Source organism: Argentina silus (assembly GCF_951799395.1).
Source record: "Argentina silus genome assembly, chromosome: X".
NCBI classification, from domain to species: Eukaryota; Metazoa; Chordata; class Actinopteri; order Argentiniformes; family Argentinidae; genus Argentina; species Argentina silus.
Window position 1 is genome coordinate 38,411,958 of NC_139653.1, and position 20,620 is coordinate 38,432,577.

General features: G+C 43.7%; 1 protein-coding gene across 1 annotated transcript; it reads right to left on the minus strand.

Annotated features, from left to right (window-relative positions):
* Window positions 1-1,101: 1,101 nt before the first annotated feature.
* Window positions 1,102-8,034, minus strand: ankk1 (ankyrin repeat and kinase domain containing 1). The gene is made up of 10 exons (XM_083695870.1): window positions 7,659-8,034; window positions 7,252-7,534; window positions 6,893-7,044; window positions 6,483-6,532; window positions 6,139-6,294; window positions 5,397-5,518; window positions 3,971-4,004; window positions 3,072-3,256; window positions 2,210-2,923; window positions 1,102-1,580 (listed from the first exon to the last, which is right to left on the minus strand). The coding sequence occupies exons 1-10, from the start codon at window positions 7,856-7,858 to the stop codon at window positions 1,206-1,208; spliced, it is 2,271 nt and encodes a 756-aa protein (XP_083551996.1). The 5' UTR covers window positions 7,859-8,034; the 3' UTR covers window positions 1,102-1,205.
* Window positions 8,035-20,620: the final 12,586 nt, after the last annotated feature.

A 20,620-nucleotide genomic window follows, 5' to 3' on the forward strand; every position in this document is an offset into this window, starting at 1 on the left:
GGAAGTCGTCAACTTCCTGGTACGTATCCCATAATTTGGATCTCTATTGCTCTTGTTTTTACCATTATGTTTAGCACTAATGGGGTGTCCTGTGTGCCTTCTAGGTACTGCCGGTGGTGGCCGTGCCTACTGCTGTTTTTGCCATACGTAACTTACCTGCATAGCTGCCTCATCCGCCCTGAGCTAGCCACTTGCCTGGAAGATAGCGGCGAAGACGCTAACAACCGCTATTTTTAACTGATACGGCTATCTGTTGTCTTGTCCTTGTGTGTTGTCTGTCTGTGTTGCAATCAGTGTGGGTGTGTTCTGGGGAGGCTTTGGTTACTTTAGGGGATTTTGTTTATGGTGTGCGTTAGTCCTGCTTAAGTTAACCCTCTGCTTGGCCGCCCAACCATAGTTTCTGTCCTTCTGTCTAGTTGTGGGTTTATTGTTTGTTTGTTTGTTTATATATTCCCTCACCTTCTTTCTCCTTTTATTTTTCAGGTGCTGAGTGCCCAAGGCAGGGAGGCAGCTAGATTCTCTCGGTGGTGGTGTCCCTTTCCCCGTGTGTGTTCACGTGTGCCTCCTGGTTTTTCTCTTATTTTGCCATTTTGATCCTGTTTTGCGGTGTGTATGTGCGAGCACGAGTGATTGATTGGTGTTGTTGGATCCTCTCCCTCCGTCTCCTGTTATCTCGCCCCCTGCTGGTAAGCCGCAGCCCTGATAGCTTTGTTTCCCCCCCCTACTCTCATACAGTGTGATTGATACTTGTCTTGTATATTATATGTAGAGCCTCTATTTTTATAATAATAAAGATAACTTATTTTTGGAACCTTGTCTCTGGTGCTGTTAGTCAACGAACATGTGTGCCAAAGTCTAATTGAGAGTTCATTGGTTAATATTTCCCTGGGTGCAATTCCCAGGGTGGCGTTGTCTGCTAACCCCCTATTCCTACCGCCACACAGTCATATTCCACAGTAATGAACTGTGATGAACTGATCTGTCATGGTGCCTCGATGGGACCAAGGCACCTCATGTGTTGTATGTTATGCTATCATCAGCTTTAGCATAGCCTGCTCCCAGATCTGCGTGAGCTCCATTGACTATACAGTACAAGTCTGGGATCGGAAAACGATAGTTTATGGTATTAAAACAATAGTCATACAAGTTGTCTCAGCCCAACAGATAAACAGATACATATATAGATGTGGGACCGGGCTATAGCTTCAGTCCTCCAGTAGCTGCACCACCTCCTCCCTGTGACTCCTCTGAGCCAGGGTCAGGGCTGTGCAGCCAGTGGCATCCAGCACTCCTCGCTCTGCCCCATTCAGGAGGAGAGCCTTAACCACAGGGACACTCCCCTGCTGGGCGGCCAGGTGAAGGGGCGTGGCCTGGCTCCTGTTCTGGGCTTTGACATCGGCGTGGTGAGCGATGAGCTGGAGCACAATGGGAAAGCTGCCGCTGTTACAGGCCATGTGGAGTGGCGTCCAACCGCTGTCCTCCACCAGGTTACACTCTGCCTCAGCAGACAGCAGCTTGGACACCACCTCCTCCTGGCCGTGGTGGCAGGCTAGGTGGAGCGGAGTCCAGCCCTCCTCACCCTGATAGAAACAAGACATTATCTTCATACTGTATCATCATATACGTCATCATCATCATTACAATAGTAATATATCTATCGTGATAATCTGGATCACGTTTTGGAAAACTTAGAATACTGTACATAACAACCGGTAAAAGCTCCTAGGTGTCGGCAACAAAAGTCATCGAGCTGCCTGTAGAGCATGGTTTCAACAGCAGTCACATCAGAAGCATAAACAGGTTGCCACATTTGATCTCCACCGACCCAAACATGTCCTCCTTCTAGAATATCAGCTCCTGCTATCAAAGAGGCGCTACAGACAACCATTGTGCAAACTTAATCGCTACAAGACTGTGTTTGGCCCCCACTCTATCAAACTGTTGAATCAGGGTGGCAGCTGAGGAAATGGACTAGTCTTCAGGAAGATACCCACTACGATTACCACATTCACTTTATATAATTGTACTGCACTTTATACAAACCATACATGATACGTTTTGAATTTCAATGTTTGAATTGTGCATGTTTCTTCTCAGTTCAGTTTCTTCTTAGTTGTATTTATCCTGACATGAGCTGTTTTAACTATGCAAAGCGAATGTCTGTGCAAACAGACAATACAAGCTTGTCTTATCTTATCTTAGTACAGACCTGTGCATTGACTGAGGCATGGTGTGTGTCCAGCAGTAAGACGGTAGCGGCATGTCCCCTCAAGGCAGCAAGGTGCATGGGGGTCCATCCCTGCAGGGTCCTGGAGTCTGGGGTAGCTCCGTTAGCTAAAAGCTGTCGGCAGATACCAGCATGTCCCTTGAGAGCTGCCAGGTGGAGGGGCCTGTAGCATCTGTGGTCGTGAACTTCCACCTCTGACCCGCTTTTCATCAGCAGTCTGGCCACTCTGAAGTGCCCTGCTTCTGCCACCAGATGTAGGGGAGTGGACAGGGAGTTGTCCGTCACGTTAGAGTCTGCCCCCTGGGAGAGGAGGAGCTTAGTGATGTTGAGGTGACCGTAGGTGCTCGCCATGTGTAGCGCTGTCCTCCCCTGCCGCCCCTCCCTCTGCTCCAACTCGCCATTCTCCAGTCGCAACAGCAGGAGGCGTACCACGCTTTCGTGTCCGTTTTGAGTGGCCAGGTGTAGCGGCGTCCAGCCCGCCTTCTCTTTCACGCCAGCCTGGGCGCCATTGTCCAGGAGCAGACGGACGGTTCTGTCATCTCCGTTCTGAGCAGCAAAGTGGAGGGCACGCCACTTGTCTCCATCCCCCTGGTTGACATCAGCCTTCTGGGCCACCAGAAGGGAACAGACCTCATGGAGCCGCTGGAGTACAGCGATGATGAGAGGAGTATAGCCTTGAACACTCTGACTGTTCACCTGGCAGGAACAAAATAATATGTTATTGTCTTTCTTCCTTTTTCTAGCACAGTACAATCTATTTTTGAAGAAGTCTTAGATGATTGGCCTACTTAAAATGAATGTACTTTAGCATACCAATTGACTTTGTTATAATGGTCAAATGTACCTCAGCGCCCAGACTCAGGACCTGCTGAACACTGGTAGTGTCCCCACTGGCCACAGTGTAGTGAAGCAGAGTGTTGTTGTCTGAGAAGAGATGAGATACATGTCCCTTCCTCACAGTCCGTCTGAAACCCTCAAAGTTTCTCTTTGATAGGAGAGTGAGAATCTCAGTGCTGTCATCGCCTTCACCTATGAATGCAGAGGTGCAGTAGATATGAGAGACAGTGAGATGTAGACTGTAGACAGATGTAGACTGTAGACAGATGTAGACTGTAGACAGGCAGAGATGCTAAAATGTGTTCTAAATGTGTAATTAGATAGATAGATAGATAGATAGATAGATAGATAGATAGATAGAAACTTTATTTATCCCTAGGGGGTAAATTCAGGGAATTAAAAGCATGTTACAGTATCCTGGCAGGCAAAAATGTATTAAGTCAATTTCAGTGTCAACTTTGTTTAACCATACTCTGAAGTGATTTACTTGGCATTCAAGTAAGCTTTCTAATTTATTTTTAACTCAGTGAAGTACATTGCAGTGACATATTTTTGCCCAGTGGGACAATTCTGCTGTATATTGCTGCTGCCAAATGTTACAATAGTTCTAACAGTGTAAATATATTTGCATATGGTATAAGTAGTCTTTATCAAAGCAGACAAGACTTGCATACTATGCATTATTCATATTAACAGTTAAGTACCTAAGTTAAGTGCCTTGAAGAAGGTGAATACGAAAGTATTTAATCACATGACTTTGACACCACAGCTTGCTTCCCATTTGTCTATTGTTTAGCCTGCTGCTGCTCGAGAAAATCTTAAATGTTAAATCTTAAATGTCAGCCCTCGGCGCTGTAACACACTGAACAAGACTCCACATCTCTCCCTTGCTGTGGGTTTACTCACCTGAGGAGAGGCTAGCCATCTCACGCAGTGATTTCTGGATAAAAATAATGGAAATGTTGTGTTAATAGCAGTAATTTCAGCCAGAAACATTTTCTTTTTAGTGGTAATTTTCCACCAACATATTATGAATCAAAGGTAACTATTGATATTCTGCGAACTGCTGTAGCTATTTAGAGGAAGAACATCTGTACCTTTGAGCACAGGAGAATTGTTCATCTTGTTCATATGATATAAGGACAGCTCACCTTATCAAGACTATTGCTTTCACATGAGAGAGAACAAGCAAGGACAAAGAGAAACAGAGAGTAATGGCTGATAGTCGCTACGCAAACCTCTAGTTGTACAGTATTAGTGCTACTTCCCTTATTGCTAACCTTGTATGTGCTAGCTATGGAAGGTGGCTTTTCCTACAGATAGATATACTGCAATGGTGTACTTTCTCTTTGTGTGGTAACTAAATGGGGGCCGCACTAACAGTGTGGACAGTATAATAGTGTACCCAGTCAGCAAGCGCTTATCAGGCTGCTGGTGGCAACAGAGCGGCTTATCAGCCAATATTGAACCTCTAGTTGTAAAATGATGGCATCCCTGCTATTAGCCCAACGGTGTACCACTAATGATGGGTGACAGCATGCCACTAGTAGACCGATGCTTGGTATGCCGATGATAGGCCGACGTTGGTATGCCAATGATAGACTGACGGTGGCATGCTATTGGTGGACAGACGGCCTGCATGCCGATTTTAGACAACCCGTTGGCATGCCAACAGTAGTAGATGGACGCTGGCATGCCAACGCTAAACCAACAGTCGCTATGTGAATGGTGGACCAATGTATGCATGCCAATTGTAGACTGATTGTCGGAATGCCAATAGTAGGTTGACGGCCGGTATGCCAATGGAAGACTGATGATCGTTTGATAACGGTAGACCAACAGTCGGCATACCATGTGTGCAAATTGTAGACTGATGGTCGGCATGCCAGTGGTAGAACAACAGTTGGAATGCTAATGGTAGACTGACAGGTCAAACACATTACCCTGGTATGTAAAGACCCATAACACTACCATTTGAGCTAAATATAACGCTCAGTAAAGAAGTGGAAAGGAAAGGGAAGATAGTGGCAAGATGGTGGCAAAGGAGTGGAGAGGATGGCTTGTCAATAGCCAGAGCAGTGTGCCACCAGTGGACTGACCAGTCGACTTGCCGATGCCGGTCCTATCTTTGAGTGATATAAAACACTCGGCTAGCCGATGGCTGTGTGACAACGGACCACTGTTTGTGAAGTTGGTTTGCCACTGTTGGGCTATTGTAATGTCGGTAAGCAAGATCCTGCCATGCTGACAGCTTTTGCCGATAGAGGGCCACTGACTCTGCCGACAACGGGCCACTCATGGGCCACCACAAGCTTGCTAGCTGGGTACCTACTCTGTATGTTGGAGACAGAAGTGTGTAGTCAGGTCTGTGTGTCTGGTCTTCACTGCTGTATCCTCTCAGCACCCCTGGGATCTTCAGGACATCACTGAGAGCTTCTGTTTCTCTAATAGTGTCTGGAAACAGACCAGGCAGACAGACAGAGACAGACTGACCAACTTTTGATAATCCATTTAACAATTTGTAGATTTGTCTAAAGCACAGCATGCATCACACTCAGAAGACAAGTTTAGAAAGATGCTGTTTTGTGTTCTGCCTAGGAAAGAAGAGGTAATGTCTATGGTGCTAAGATTATACAGTTTAAGTGTGCACATTCTGTCCCAATAGACAAGAAGATAATTTAGCTAATTACACTGCTCTTGAAATTAAGTTTGATGCATAAATTAAATCACACAGATATGGTTATACCAGCAGAAAATTGCTTTGTTACGTTTTGATTTTGAATGACTTTGTGTTCTAATACATATTATGCTAATTCGTGTTTATTACCATGTCACCTTAATCCACAGCCTTAACTGCTTGTTTTACTAAAGGTGACCCTTGTTAACAATCTAATCTAATTAGACATGATTAAAATAAAGTTTCTCGCTCCTGAGACGATGCACCATAGACAAGTGAGCACTACACTACATTCAGAAGATCACGTTCTCTCCATGGTCACATCAGACATTTTTGAATAATACAGTAATGTGAAATTGATGTTTGTCCAAAACAGACTGTGACAGTGTTCCTGTACCTGAGAATGCTGGCCTGTCCTTGTAATTCTGGTCCCAGCACAGCTGCATGATGTTGATCATCTGGTCACATTCGTGTGGTTTGTCATCTGGTATCATCTCTAGGCATGGCCGCCTGCCAGCTGACACCTTCATCAACACTGTTGTCATACTGCTTCCTGGTTTTAAACCAGCAGAGGACATGGGGCATGTTTTCATCAATGACAATAGATAGAGTGGCTTCATTCATCAAACACATCGTGCCACCAACAGAACTCAATCCCAGGATTGTCTTTGCAACTGTTTTTAAGCCTTTTCCTATGATATCAGTTTATCAGTCAGGATGTATTCTGTCCAGTCAGCCTACCTGGGTATGGTTTCTTCTGTGTCAGAATCTCCCACATCACAATAGAGAAGCTAGATTAAAACAAGAAACACGTAAGTCATCTTTGACCACACTGGATCACTTTGACATTGTACTTCCCCCACACACTCTATTCCATTAAATCTGAGTTTAATAGATTAAACTCAGTTTAATAGATTTCCTCATTGGAAACCAGATTGAAAAAAATGACTTTAGGACCAATGAATGACTTAATTATTAATTGAAATATCCAGTGAGTTAGTAAACGCTCTGTCAATGCACTGTGGGAATCTGCATGGAGTAAGAAGGGGGTGGGGCGTAAGTGTCTTTGTGTGTGCGTGCGTGTATAAGAGCAATTGACTCAACGCTAATGTGTGAGGTGTGTGGTAGGAATTTGCCCCATGGCAGCTCACCTGTAAACATCAAAAGTGGTTCCAGGAGGTTCCGAACACTGGCTGAACATTTCAGGAGGAATGTAGCTGATGTTTCCTCTTGACGTTAAAAGCTCAACAAACTCCTTCTTGTTCAAAGCCTCCTCCCATTTTATCAAGCCAAAATCTGAAATCTTTGGACAGAGAACTATTCTTCAGACAGAATCCTCATTAGTATGTGTGTAGCTGCGTGCAGTGATCTAATTAGAATAAAATCCTACACTTTCATCTGATGTTCTTGGCTAATTAGCAGTTTCAAGAGGGAGTTAACGATGTGGCCCTACTACTTCCATCCAGATCAGAGCAGCAGTAATGGCTGTTCTAAGCAGCTCTTCTCTCACCTTGACGTGGAGGTGGTCGTCCAGGAGGATGTTGGATGGTTTCAGGTCGAGGTGCAGCAGAGGAGGCTTCAGACTGTGCAGGAAGTTCATGCCCATAGTGGCCTCGTGGATCATCTGAAACTTCTTAGGCCACATCAACATGTGGCTGGTGAGGAGGTTGTCTAGGGAGCCGTTACTCATGTACTCCATGACGATGGCAGGGGGGTCGTGACACACCCCATAGATAGACACAATATACTTGAATCTCACTTTCTCCATCTTAGACCCCTCCTCAATCATCTTCCTACACACAGAGAAACATGATAAGTGCTTGTTTTTGGAGTGTGCAGAGTGTGCAGGTAACACTTTACATTAAGTATAACTAATACCTGTGTAATAACACTTTAATGACTGTTGTAACAGCATACCTATAGACGTTGGTACCATAGAGGGTTGTGTCAAAGCTTTTCAGAGCACATTGTTCCCTCCAGAGCTTGATCTTGACTCTGTGCACCTGTCCAAAGCTGCCGAAGCTGCGTTCCGCCAACTTAATCCAGTCTGCCTCAAAGTCATCTTTCCTGAAGATCCTGAACTTTTCTAGTCCTCTGCCGTCTTCAAAACAATCCATGAGGGCACAGATCCTCTCTGTATCTACACACAGTGTCTAATCTCATTAAACACACATTAACTACACACTGTCTGATCTTGTATGCTGTACAAACATAGATTAACAATTTGATCTCACACAAACGCATATTACTTTCTCCGCAGGGATTCCCTCCTCGTCTAGGAAGTGTGTGTGTGACTCCGGTTGAACTGAACTAAACAGTGTTGAACTGTGGGCAGAGTCATGTTGCAGAGTGTTTGCTTAGCAATGTGATATGGCCGGTTTCTGCCACGACCTGCCTAGACTGCAGGTTCTCAGTTTGGGGAAACCTGATATGCTGATATACCAGTCCTCTTATCTCCCATATCTGGAATGATATACCGTATACTGTACTGGTACAACTATACAGTATGGTAAGCAGAGTTGATATACAGTATACTGTACTCATACAACTATACAGTATGGTAAGCAGAGTTGATATACAGTGTACTGTACTCATACAACTATACAGTATGGTAAGCAGAGTTGATATACAGTGTACTGTACTCGTACAACTATACAGTATGGTAAGCAGAGTTTATAATGCTCTACGGCTGCATCTACAGTTCTAGACCAAAATAAGTTAGGCTGCACTGTCAAAATAATAGCCACAGGGGAATAGATGTAACTGCACCATACAGTATTTCAGACATGCATTTCATTGCATGCAAGGTTGTGGCAGGTTGTGGCAGCTGAAATACCTGACGTGAGCCAAAAGCAATACTTTGTACATGTTTTATTATGTACACCTCACTCATGGGTTGCATCATGCCTTGTGGAAATGGAACCATCATCAACATGTCAAGAATTCTAGAATGTTCAGGGGAATGTTGCAGAGTGAAGTGCCGGGACGGCCGTGGGTGGAACCCCTGACATTCTAAACTCTGTTAGAGAGAGAGCATGTGCGCTTGTTAGGCATGTTCAGAGCCTCAATGATCAAATCAAAGTATCATGTCATAACAACACCCCATCATTTCTGTCCAGACTTAACATGCGTGGCTGGTCTGGTTAGCAGTGTCTTGTCTGCAGGAGTCAGGCTATTGTGTTTGTGTTTCTGCGGAAACCACTGATCATCATTTTATTTGTCTGACACTGACTGCAGCTCCCCTACTCTCAGAGGCCACAGTCAAAAGGAATCCTCCTCACAAAGGCTGTGCGCTGAGGCTACGCTGTGTTACTGATTGTGTGACTCACATAAGGCTATTCTAATTGAGCGTTATGTGCTACAGGGATTCAAAGTCTCTGGTGATGCAGGTTTATTGAATGTGGATTACACTAGCTATCACCTCAGCTCTCGGCTGCAGCAGAGATTACTTTGTCAAACTGACTCCCAAGCTGCATCTCAATACAAAAATGACTTATTCTTCTTCTTATCTAGAGAAAGAGAGGAGGCCACATTAGACGGTCGAGATGCAGACCAAATCTCTGTCTTCACCTTTCTGCTCCATTAAGGACGAGTCTCTCTCCGCAAAGGTGTGAAGTCATTTCTTTTATGAGTGGCCCAGGGGGATGTGAAGTCAATTCAGGAAGATGAGAAAATAAAGATGTCTTCCTCCATCTGTTCTTTTCCCACCCCGTTGCTGTGTTTATTTCACATATGTCATACTTACACTCATAACCTTTTACTGCCATCTACCTGAGGTGAAGAGGTCTTCATGATGGCTGTTACGATGAAGCTCTTGTGTATGGCTATTAGGGTTGCTCACAAAGGGTCCAATATTGTGATTTTTATTCCACAGAGAGATAACTCGTTCAGGTTTAGGACATTTCTACAGAGGCTGTATTCAAAGTATCCTTCACAATCACAGTCAGTTTTGTTCCCTGTTCCCTGCCCATCTCTCCTTGTTTCTGTCAGCCTCAACTGCAGTGCTGTTTTGATGGCTTTTGTATTCATGTCTGTGTGATTCATTTGGACCCAGGCCCATATGTCTTCTCAGTGCTCATCCCTGCAGGTTGAGGATTCTGCCACTGTTTTCCCTCTGTGTGCCTCAAGCTGTGTGCACTTTGTTTCCAACTTTCAATTACAAGACACCATTAAGTATTTGTATTAACAAATCCTCTTCAATACAATTTCCCCCTGCCTTCTAAATCTGCCTGCCTCTCTCCCTCTGGGCTCTTTTGTACTGGTTTGTCTTAGCTCAAGGGCTGCGTCTGTCTGTTTGTCTAGCTGTCTGTCTGTCTGTCTATCACCATCAAACTGTTGCTCTTAGGAGTGTGACTATTGGAGTGGAGAGAAAACACTTAACAGGAAGGCTTCAAACAATGAAAGCTTGAATTGTATACATCTGTATTGAATAATGCACAATGATATCAAATAGCAAACTGAAAAATAAATGCGATTGTGTATGTACACCACCAGGCCTTTAATCAGTCACACAAGTTAAACAACTTGAGTCTAAAATCAAACTCACTACAGAATGTCTATGGAGTTTTTCCTATAGCACATTTTGTCTTTAGCCTACAGATTCTGTAGGCCCTGACTTCAGATTAGCTACCTGAGGGTGCGAGCCAATAGATCCTAATTTATCCAATCACATCAGCAGGCACATCAGCCTCAGCCAATAACATCAACAGGCTGCCCCATGCTGGGAAAGCTAATTAGGTAAAGCCCTTGGCCTCTATTGACCCAACGCCCTCCAAATGAGTTTTTCTTATTATACGCATGCTGTGCACAGATATAAATGCTCTCTTTACATACCCAAACAAGATTAAAAAGTAATACAGTATATAGAGAAAATCTTTTGGAGAATGCTACAGTGAACACAATGTATGAGTTGTGCATACAAGAACCACCAATTGGTTCTCATGTTTATGAAAGGATTAATCAACCATGCCCAACTCAGTGCATCAAGGAGGTTTTTAATCACATGGTACGTACTGGCAGCACATACAACTAATTGCTGTAGAGCATGATATAAAGTAGTGCAGATGTGTTAATAATTGTCCAAGTCAGTTGTTTCTCTAGAGAATCCAGTAATAATTGATAACGCTTGAGAAGTTATATCTTAGTGAGGAGTGGCACATGATGTAAGCAAATGCATTGTTTTCATTTATGGTAAATAGAATTTAACAACATGTTTTCTACTTTATTGTTGATGTACAGTATGTTACCAAAGTGATAGAGAAGGAAATCAAGTGTGTCTGGGTAGTTGTGAAATCTGACTCCAGAGGCTGCAGAGGCTCACTCCCCCTGGATTCAAAAGCTTAGGATTTGTAGGGAGGTTCCACCATGTTTCTCACACCAGTCCATTTAAATCTATGAAGGGGAGTGAACAAGTGCACACATCAGGGAGAATGGTGGAGAATCAGACTGTTGGCTCTTCCTGGTCAGGTGACTGATGTGATGGGTTGTTCCTGGTCTGTGGGCTGAATTGGTAGGTGGTTGTCTCCTCCACGTTCAGGGCAGGATGAGTTCTCCTGTGCGTAGGCATCCTCCACAGCAGGCTCCAGACCCTGGTTGACCAACCCACCAGTCCCCCCTGCGTCTGTAGGCCAGCCAGACCAGCAGCAGCGTCATCGTGACTACAGAACAGCCAACAACCAAGCCCACGATGACAACCACCAGCTCCACATCTGCTGGGTCTGAAGTTTCATACAGTAGAGAAACAGAAACATAACATGTCACATAACATATGTCTGATATCCCCTTCTCTTGTGTTATTATCACCTGATTGATCACATTTGTTTTAGGCAGGCTAATACTTACCTAGCTCCACAGAGAAGGTAGAATTTTCCACTCTCTTCAACACAGGACCAAAAGATATGCGGTTCCTGTGATTGGTGGAGATAGCCTCTGGACCTTGTGAGGAGGAGGGAGGGTTTCTGTGATGGAGACACTGCTAAAAGCAGACATGGACAGAGTATGACTTGGCTCACGTGTATGAGGAATGACGCTTCAGGAGATAACTAGTAATTAGTTTCTAGGGGAGGATGGTTTCTGGATATTTGTCAAGGTACACAGTGTATTATACAGTGCTAATGATGCATCTCCCAAAAGCATAATGTGTTATGCACCTAAATATGTCTACAACAGTCGCCCCCAAACCTTTGCAACCACGTACCCCTTGTGAACTTTTCTCTCCCACCGCATACCCCCTACAGAACCAGGGGTGTTAACCTATTGTTCTTAGTACCCGCAGCCACTGATACATCACAATTTCCAAACTATAGATCCTCACTCACTTTCACTCACTCTCTCACCTATTCACCCGCTCCCTCTCACCCTCATTCCCTCCCCCTCAGTCTCACCAAAGATTTGTGTATAATTAGAAGATGGATGAGTGGCTCGAAATCCAATGATAGTTTCTGGGGTAGACAACGGCTATCAACATAACTGTCTGCGCATGCCTACAGTGGCTTTGTCAGTGATAGGTTTCATATTTCATAATATAAATGTGTACAAGTGCCTGGACAACAAAGTTGTCAAAGTTGACAAAGTCTCTCTCTCTCTCTCTCTCTCTCTCTCTCTCTCTACACACATATATATATATATGTATATATGTATAATATATTTAGTTTGACAAATGTTTTTATTCATGCGTATTGGAAATTATTCACGAGGGAAGCAGTCACTCTCCCTAAAATATATATTTTTTTACATATCAGTAGGCTAACATGTTTCATCCTGTGCAGCGAAGAAATCGTAAGACCCTACACACGTTAAACTAAAAAAGGACAATGTGCAACGTGCGGACGGAAATGGATGCTGAGTGAACCCTCTGACTCCTCCCACTATATCTCTCTGGTCTCACCCTCGCACACTCTGTCGTGTTCCTCAGACAGACACTGAGGTCGCAGTGCAGGTATGCCACAGAGTAGTTGACCATCTGGAAGAGACTGATGCTGAAGCTGGCAGAATGTGGCAGGGCACTGGGTATCAGTCTGATGCCTTGCGGGTAGATGGGTAACCTGGGGGTCCCACCACATAGAAAACAAACCAAGGAGACTGGTTGAGTTTCTCTGCAAAAAAACACTTACAGCATAGGTGGTGAATACAACACTGGTCTTCAGTGTGATGCACATCATTCAAACAACATAAATTCAAATATGTTTCCAACAACAAACAGGACAACACAACATCAAACTGGAAAATCTTTGATATAGGTACTGTCATTATAGTGACCTCACAAATAGGATACACTCTCACTCTGAACAATGGTCACCTGTCCAACAGTAGGAATTTTATGGGGTTTCATGAGTGTGGGTTTTATCAGATATTATCTTAGGACAAGTAAGTAATGTTCAATAAATGTGTATCCAACTCAGCACTAGCCAAGGGTTTATCAGACATCAAAAACTGATCCTTGGAAAGCCTAGTCAGCAACTCAGCGAGCAGAGTTCAAAATGCTCCAGGGACAAGCAGAAATGTTCACTGTCCTCCCCATATTATACCATTTTCCTGGGGGAGGAAATGCATTAACAAGACATTATTCTTCACAGCCAACACCTTTCCTGCTAAATAGTTTTCCTGTTCAGGAGTTGTGTGTGTGCTATTTTCTGGATCTGTGCTGTCTAAATGTTTGGAGGGGACATTTCATTTGCCATCCATCTCAGAGATGCTGGCTCCCAGAGATAAGAAACTATCAACCCTAGGGACAGCTTCCTATTCACTCCGAGAAATGTTGAATTCTCACAACAACACGCCTGCTATCCTGCATCCTTCTGGATCAATGGGATTGCACTGGAACATAATTTACTTGATTAGTGCTTTTGCAAGCATTGATAGTTTTTTCAAGTTGTGGTAGGTAGGGCTATTTCTTGGAGATATTGTATGTACAGCTCATGCAGTACCTAGTGCAACGAGTAACCTTGCCTGAGACCTGAAGACTTGTGTTCCTAGGCTTTAGCTAAATGGGCTAACACAGTTGTAGTCTGCATACAACCCTGGTTCAGTGATGACCTGTGTTAGCTTCCCAGGCTCATGCCTTGGCTTAAACTCAGCGGGCTAACACAGTTTGGACCTACCTTGAAAACACACAGCAGGTAGTGTTGACGACATCAGGCTGGGCAGAGGGAGACAGACAGCAGGTAGTGACCTCCAGGTTCACCTGTTTTATGATTAGGTTTAATTATACACACACACACAAACACATTACTATTGTTTTGACTGACACATGCTGTGAAACGTCATCCCACAACAGAGGCAAACCTTCCACAGAAGGCATGATAAAACAGTTACACAAAGATAGGAAGGAGAGGAGAGGAGAGAGAAGAAGAAGAGACAAGGGACAACCTGGCTGCTGTTAGTCTTCAGGTTGATGAGGACGAGGAGATTCCCCAGCTCTGGGATGTGGTCTCCAGGCAGAACATCTCTCTCCAGGTTCAGGCTCATCTCTGCTGTGTAGTTCCCACTGCCACACACGTCATCAGAGATCACAGCCAAGCTGGAAACACACCAGAGTACGCCAGAAAACTAATGTAGAATATACTGTACATATCTGACTGAATGTACTGATTACAATCCCCAATCATTAAACATAAGATTAATTATCTGCTACCACAGAAAGTCTTTTTTTTCTCATTAAGATATAGATTTTCAATGAATATTTTGAATTCCAAAAAAACAATGTTGTAATTACCCACTGAGGAAGAGTTCAGGTGATGAGGACCTTCTCCTCTGCTGTACCATGGAGGATTGTGACTCAGACTGTGACTCAGGCTCTGACAAAGACTCCATAGGCCTCCTAAAAGACTCCTGCACTGGAGCATGCTCAGTCAGACCAGTGGTCTGTAACCTCTGTAAGTGGGGGGTCTGTACTACAGTAGGCTGGGGGGGCTCCCTGGTCTGTCCATCCTGTAGGGCAGTGAACTCTGTGGTTTCTGTGGTCAATGTCCTCATCTCAAGTTGTGATCTAGTCAAGTTTATATGACTTTCAGGTTGGGATCTAGTCAGGTTCATATGACTTTCACGTTGGGATCTAGTCAGGTTCATATGACTATCCTCAGCTGAACTGTCTCCTGCCAGCAGTGATAGCGTGCTGAGTGCAGATTGTTCACTCCTCTTTTCCTGCTTTATCAGAGGTTCTGAAGAGCTCTGCTCGTTATCAGCAGAAGCTTGTGAGACGCCTGAATGCTGCTGCTTCTTTGAGGCGGCTGTGAATGAGTGTATAATCTCAGAGGCAGATAGCCCTGGGCGAAGAGGCAGAGTCTGGTCTGTGGTGCGACTGCCTGGGAGGGACGACAGATGGGAGGCCTTCTCAGTGGGGGGGCTGCTTGATGAGTCATTTTGTAGCTGAGGTAGAGGGGGGACAAGGGGGCTCCTCCCCTTTAATGACTCAGTCATGTCAGACGTCACCAGACCCTCTGCATGGGTGTTAGACATAGGTGTTGGTCTGTCGTGTTGGTCCATATGTTTATTCATTTGTATTGGTCTGAATTGTGGGTCCACATGTTTATTTATTTTTGTTGGTCGGATGTGTTGGTCCATGTGCTTATCATCTGAAATGGTCTGAATATTGTGTGTAGATATTGCACTGCTAATGTGATGCTTTTGATCTGAAGCGTGGTTAATTATTGATATGTTGGAAGTAGATGTGTTTACTGCAAAATGAGGCTGAAGAGTTGACTGCCCAACTGTGCTGACTGACTTGGTGGTGGTGAGTGAATGCTGATTCCCGGCATTCTGAAGTATAGGACGTGTTGATATATCTATTTTAATATCAACATGGGAGACTTGTGTGGTTTGTTTATCATAGAATGCTACAGATACCTTACTGACTGGACTTGGAGTGGTTGTAACTGTGCTTTGTAAGGCAGTCATAGTAAATGTAGTTTTGTCTGTAGTCTGAGTACTATGCTTTAATTCTATAGACTCAATACCAGAGTGTGTAGACATGACTGTATGGATAGAGAGTTCAGGTTTGAACTCAATATGTGGTTTCTTGGACAGAGATACCAATGTTGATAGTCTCTGACTCTGAGTTATGGGAGTTTGTACTGATGTTTTATTGCTGAGTTGTTGGCTTGAGAACAACTTATTTCTGCCTTCCAGAGATTCAGAGAGATTTTCAGCCTGATTTATGTCTTTGTGTTCAGTTACTCCCAACACTTTAATTAAAACAGGGAAAGAAGACAGGTTGTTTGGTGAAGTGTGCTTTACATCTCTTAGTCTTTCAGAGTTGTTCATTAGTCCAATGTGAAGAGAACTGGTCTCAGGTTTGGTAAAATCTGAAACCTTTTTCTTGGTCTCCTCTTTTTCTCTCCTGGTCATTGTCTCCTCCTCCTCTCTCCTGGTCTCTGCTTCCTCCTCCTCCCCCTCCTCTTCTCTCCTGGTTTCTATCTCCTCCTCTCTCCTGGTTTCTATCTCATCTATCCTGGTCTCTGCTTCCTTCTCCTCCCTCCCCTTATCTCTCCTGGTTTCTATCTCTTCCTCTTTCCTGGTCTCCTCTTTTTCTCTACTGGTCATTGTCTCCTCCTCCTCTCTCCTGGGCTCTGCTTCCTCCTCCTGCCCCTCCTCCTCTCTCCTGGTTTCTATCTCCTCATCTCTCCTGGTCTCTGCCTCCTCCTGCTTCTCTCTCCTAGTTTGTACCCCCTCCTCTTCTCTCTTCGTCTCATCCTCCTCTTTCATTGTCTCTGTGTCCTCCTCTCTTCTGGTCTCCTCCTCTTTCCTGATCTCTGCCTCCTCCTTCTCCTTTCTCCTGGTCTCCTTCTCTGCAGAGTCATGAGACTGAGAGAGGTCAGATTCCTGTCCTTTATCTCTCAGCTTCAGCATTACTGACTCTCTGAAATCATCCACATTCTGCTTTATGATGGGTAGAGATGTCGCTTTAACATGGCTCTCTGTGCTATCGTCAAAAGGTTTACTAGTGGTTTTCACCTTGGCTCCGTCACTCACCAGAAGCCTTTTCTGCATTGACCTTTCCACAGATGACTGTAGTGTTCTTATCAACGTGGACACATGAATATGTAACGCCTTTGTGGTTTTTGAAATGAATGACATTGATGAGTCAACAGCTTTCCTCATTGTCGACAGCTGAGCATGTGGTGTAGCAGTTGGATTTTCAGGCCTTGAGGAGGCAGCAGGAGAGACAGCCTGTTTAGCAATACTGTTTACAGCGTTGAGGGTCTCAGAGTGTTGCCGTTCTGACAGACGTCTTATTGTTGTTACAGATGCAGGCTGGGTGCTGGAGGCTTCTGGCAGCAAAGTCAAGCGGGGCTCAGTGGGTAGAATGCCGGGACTTGCTGGCCGGTGGCCAACGGGGGTCAATACAGACATCAAAGATTTCACACCCTGACTCTGAGGCAGACACACAGGAACTCGGACAGCAGCAGGCGTGGTCAGTGTCTTGGTGCCAAAGGCTGTTGTTGTTGCACTTTGGGTTTCAATCGATAGCATTCTCATAGTCAGAGGTGATTTGTCAATGTGGTCTGTGCTGTTTGATGTAGGTATTTTAGTGGCATTGGTGAGGAGAGTTTTAAATGAATCCTGTATCCCATTCATTGATCCACTGTTGTAGTCATTTGCCAAACTGATATCAACACCCATCCCAGCCTTGAGCTCTTTCTCTTCCTCATTTTCCAAACTAAATACTGTGTTCTTATTCTCCATTTCAGTATCATCCAATGAGAATTTATTAAGAAATATATTTGAGATATTTGTTGATGTGTCTTGGAGTTTTATGGTGAAATTATGTTGGATATGAGAGTCATTTCTCTTATTCATACTGAAAGATGTCAGTTTTGACTGGCCTCTGATATCTACAATGTTCTCAGATGTCTCTTGTTCTTTATCTGTCAATGTGGTTGATACAGTGTGAAAAGACTCTGTAAAATGATAAGGCACTCTGGTTGTTGATAAATGTCTTTTAACAGAGCATTTGCTGTGATCAGTCAGTCTGGAGACTGTCTTATTGCCCACCCCTATAGTGACTGGTATCATTTTGGTTGTGTTGGTCTCAACTCCAATACTTTGTGAGTTTGAGAGGAACATGTCAGTCAGGGAATCATTCAATCTGGTTTTACTCTGGTTCATTTCAGGGTCTGAGGGAGAGAGGAGAGACAAGTTGTGATCCAATCCATCCAGAACATTTACAATGAAATCTACTGTGCTTGTATTTGACTTTTTTAAATCATCAATTGATAATACTTCGATCCCCTTTGCCTCTGTTGTTGTTTCAAATGAGCTATCTAGTGAGGCCATGTAACGACTTGAGTTTACAGCCAGCATATTTCCCTGTCTCTCTTCTTTTTCAGCATTGTGTGTATGGCCTGGATCTAATGACACTGCCAGAACAGCAGAATTGTCAGTGGATATTGGTCTTGTCTCTCCCAGGCAGGTCAAACACATGTTTGTCATGCTCCCCATCGTCACGGAAAGTTCCTCTCCCTCACCCAAGATGGATTCTGCACTAATCAATGACAGATAATCTTTGTTTTCCAATTCCAAAATCCCATTTTCATCCTTGTTTACACCTCGTTTATCCTCAGTGTCATTTGACCCCGCCAGGTTATCAATTACCCAAGGTTGAGGGGTAGATAGCGCAGTGGGAGCTCTCAGCATCAGCTCTTGCTCTATGGACCCAAGACTAATAGACTCAGTAGCTTGTTGATTTCTGTTATCAAGCAGAGCGTGAAGCCAAACAGAGGCCTCCTGCTCCTCCTCTTCTGAGCTTGTGGACAAATGAACCTCAGGCACCAAGGTGCTGTCCATCATTGATTCAGATCCAGCAAGTGTGGCGGAGAGAACGGGCTCCTCATAAAAGATCAGTGTGAGATTTGGTTCATTGGGAGCCTGAGACATCATCATCACTGATGTATCCTCTGTATCCTCTGTCGGTGGGAGCGAATCAGATCCATCGATAGAAACAAAGGCTATTGTTGGTGGAACGTTTGTTGTGTTCGTGTGTTTTTTCCTCTGCTGTGGTGTGTGGAACAAGCCTGTCCCTGGAGATGCCTTCACATCCCCAGTCTGGAAAGCTTGTTTCCCTGTGGGTGTTGTTGTGGCATCACCACGACCTGTGATAATGTTGTTATCTGTAAGTAGTGGCCTTATTGTTACTGCAGAGTTGACTGTCTCTCTCCTGGTCTCTATTGTGGCTGCAGTTTCTGCTGTTCGCACCAACAAATAACCTTGGTGGTCTTCATTTTCAGCTTGAACTATTGAGAAATATATTTCAGTCAATAGTCTTTTACCCATTATCACCTGAAAATAATAAGCTACTGTATGAACTTGGTAATATATATGAAATGATGCAACACCATCCATGTTTGATTAATATATGCACACATAGCCACATCCTGTAAGTCCATGTTATCACAAAAAATTATAAAAGAGGAAATATATTCATCACCTTGTAACTACTTAATTCAGAAACAAATTGGAGATACACACTAATTCAAAAGTCAGCAAACCTATTGCTACAATAGTAATCAGCAAGGGACAGTATTGGGCAATAACAGAGATAATATTGTAATAAGTGTGCCTGCAGTGGCAATTTGCTGGCCTTCAAATAACCTCAGAATAACAACTGCCCAGAATTATCACGCTCCACTAAAAAATTATTTTCTGCTTTACATTATCACATTACAAATCACAAAAGAGATTACACATGAAGGCAAAAGCAGATAAATACATACCTGTAAGAATGACAGCAAATAGTATGGAGTACAAATGGCTGATCATTCTTAAGAATTATGTTTGTATATACAGCAGGTATATACTGTGCTTTCTAAAAGTGATTTAAATCTTTGCGTTTTAATCCAGCTGAGCAGAAGTTATCAGTAGTTTGCAGACAGACAGACCCCCACAGTCCGTGTGATCCCATACTGAGAGCTCTGTCCTCTGTTCAGTTCATTTATACCAGGATTAGATTTCTGCCACAGGTAAACAAGAACAAGCTCCAAGTCTCCTCTCTCCTCAGTCATCGCACAGATCACAATATTCATAAGTCTTTTCTTTTGCACTGTAGTTGCTGCCAGCATTTATGTTTGAGGGTCTATGATTTGTGAATGTACTTATTGTAGGTTGCTCTGGTTAATGTCTGCTAAATTACAGAAATTTACTTCACATGTAAAATGTGAATAGAAATATCTCCTTCCTACTGTTTCTCAGTTTGTAAGATGGTATTATACTGGAGACACAGTCATGATTACAGAATTCCTCGTTCCTTGCAGCTCCTACAGTGAACCAAAGGGCATGTGAAGTACTTCTACAGCATGAGGCGAATATTGAACACACATCTGATTCATCTCATGCATATACTGTACATGCTTAGCATGACTGTTAAGTTCCAGGCTGTTAATGAACCAGCGTGTAGTGTAATGATCCATTAGAGAAGGCTCTGCCCTGCTATGCTGTTTTAAGACACCTCCTCAGGCAGTGTAACCCTGTGCCTGTGCTAAGCTCTGAGTACATCATCCTAATCCATATCCACCAAACACAGGCAATATGTTAATTCTCTAATCAATGTCAAGCTTGAGGCTTCCAGCCATTTCCCTTCATCCATGACTATAAGATTGCCTCTTTCTAGGTAGTATTTTGCTGTTCAGGTACGATGACAACAACTATAGTCAGTTTGATTATGTTTAGGTTATAAACAGTATAGAACCAAAGTTGTGGTGGACTATAGTCACCCAAACATATGATGCCTGATTGATGATGGTCTATGAATGTATATGAGTGGAACAGTGCATCAATAAATACTTGCATTTGTAATTAGACACATTGTGCAGAAGTGTATTCGACTTTTCAACTTCAAGTTGCATTTACTGTATACCTCCTAGGAAAAAAGCTTGTTTATTCAACAC

Bases quoted from the DNA above. Each gene is read 5' to 3' on its own strand.
- ankk1 (XM_083695870.1), bottom strand. From the start codon at position 7,858: ATGGATTGTTTTGAAGACGGCAGAGGACTAGAAAAGTTCAGGATCTTC. The intron at 7,045-7,251 runs GTGAGAGAAGAG...CTCTGTCCAAAG, and splicing joins ACGACCACCTCCACGTCAAG to ATTTCAGATTTTGGCTTGAT. The intron at 5,519-6,138 runs GTACAGGAACAC...GTCTGTTTCCAG, and splicing joins GGACAGGCCAGCATTCTCAG to ACACTATTAGAGAAACAGAA.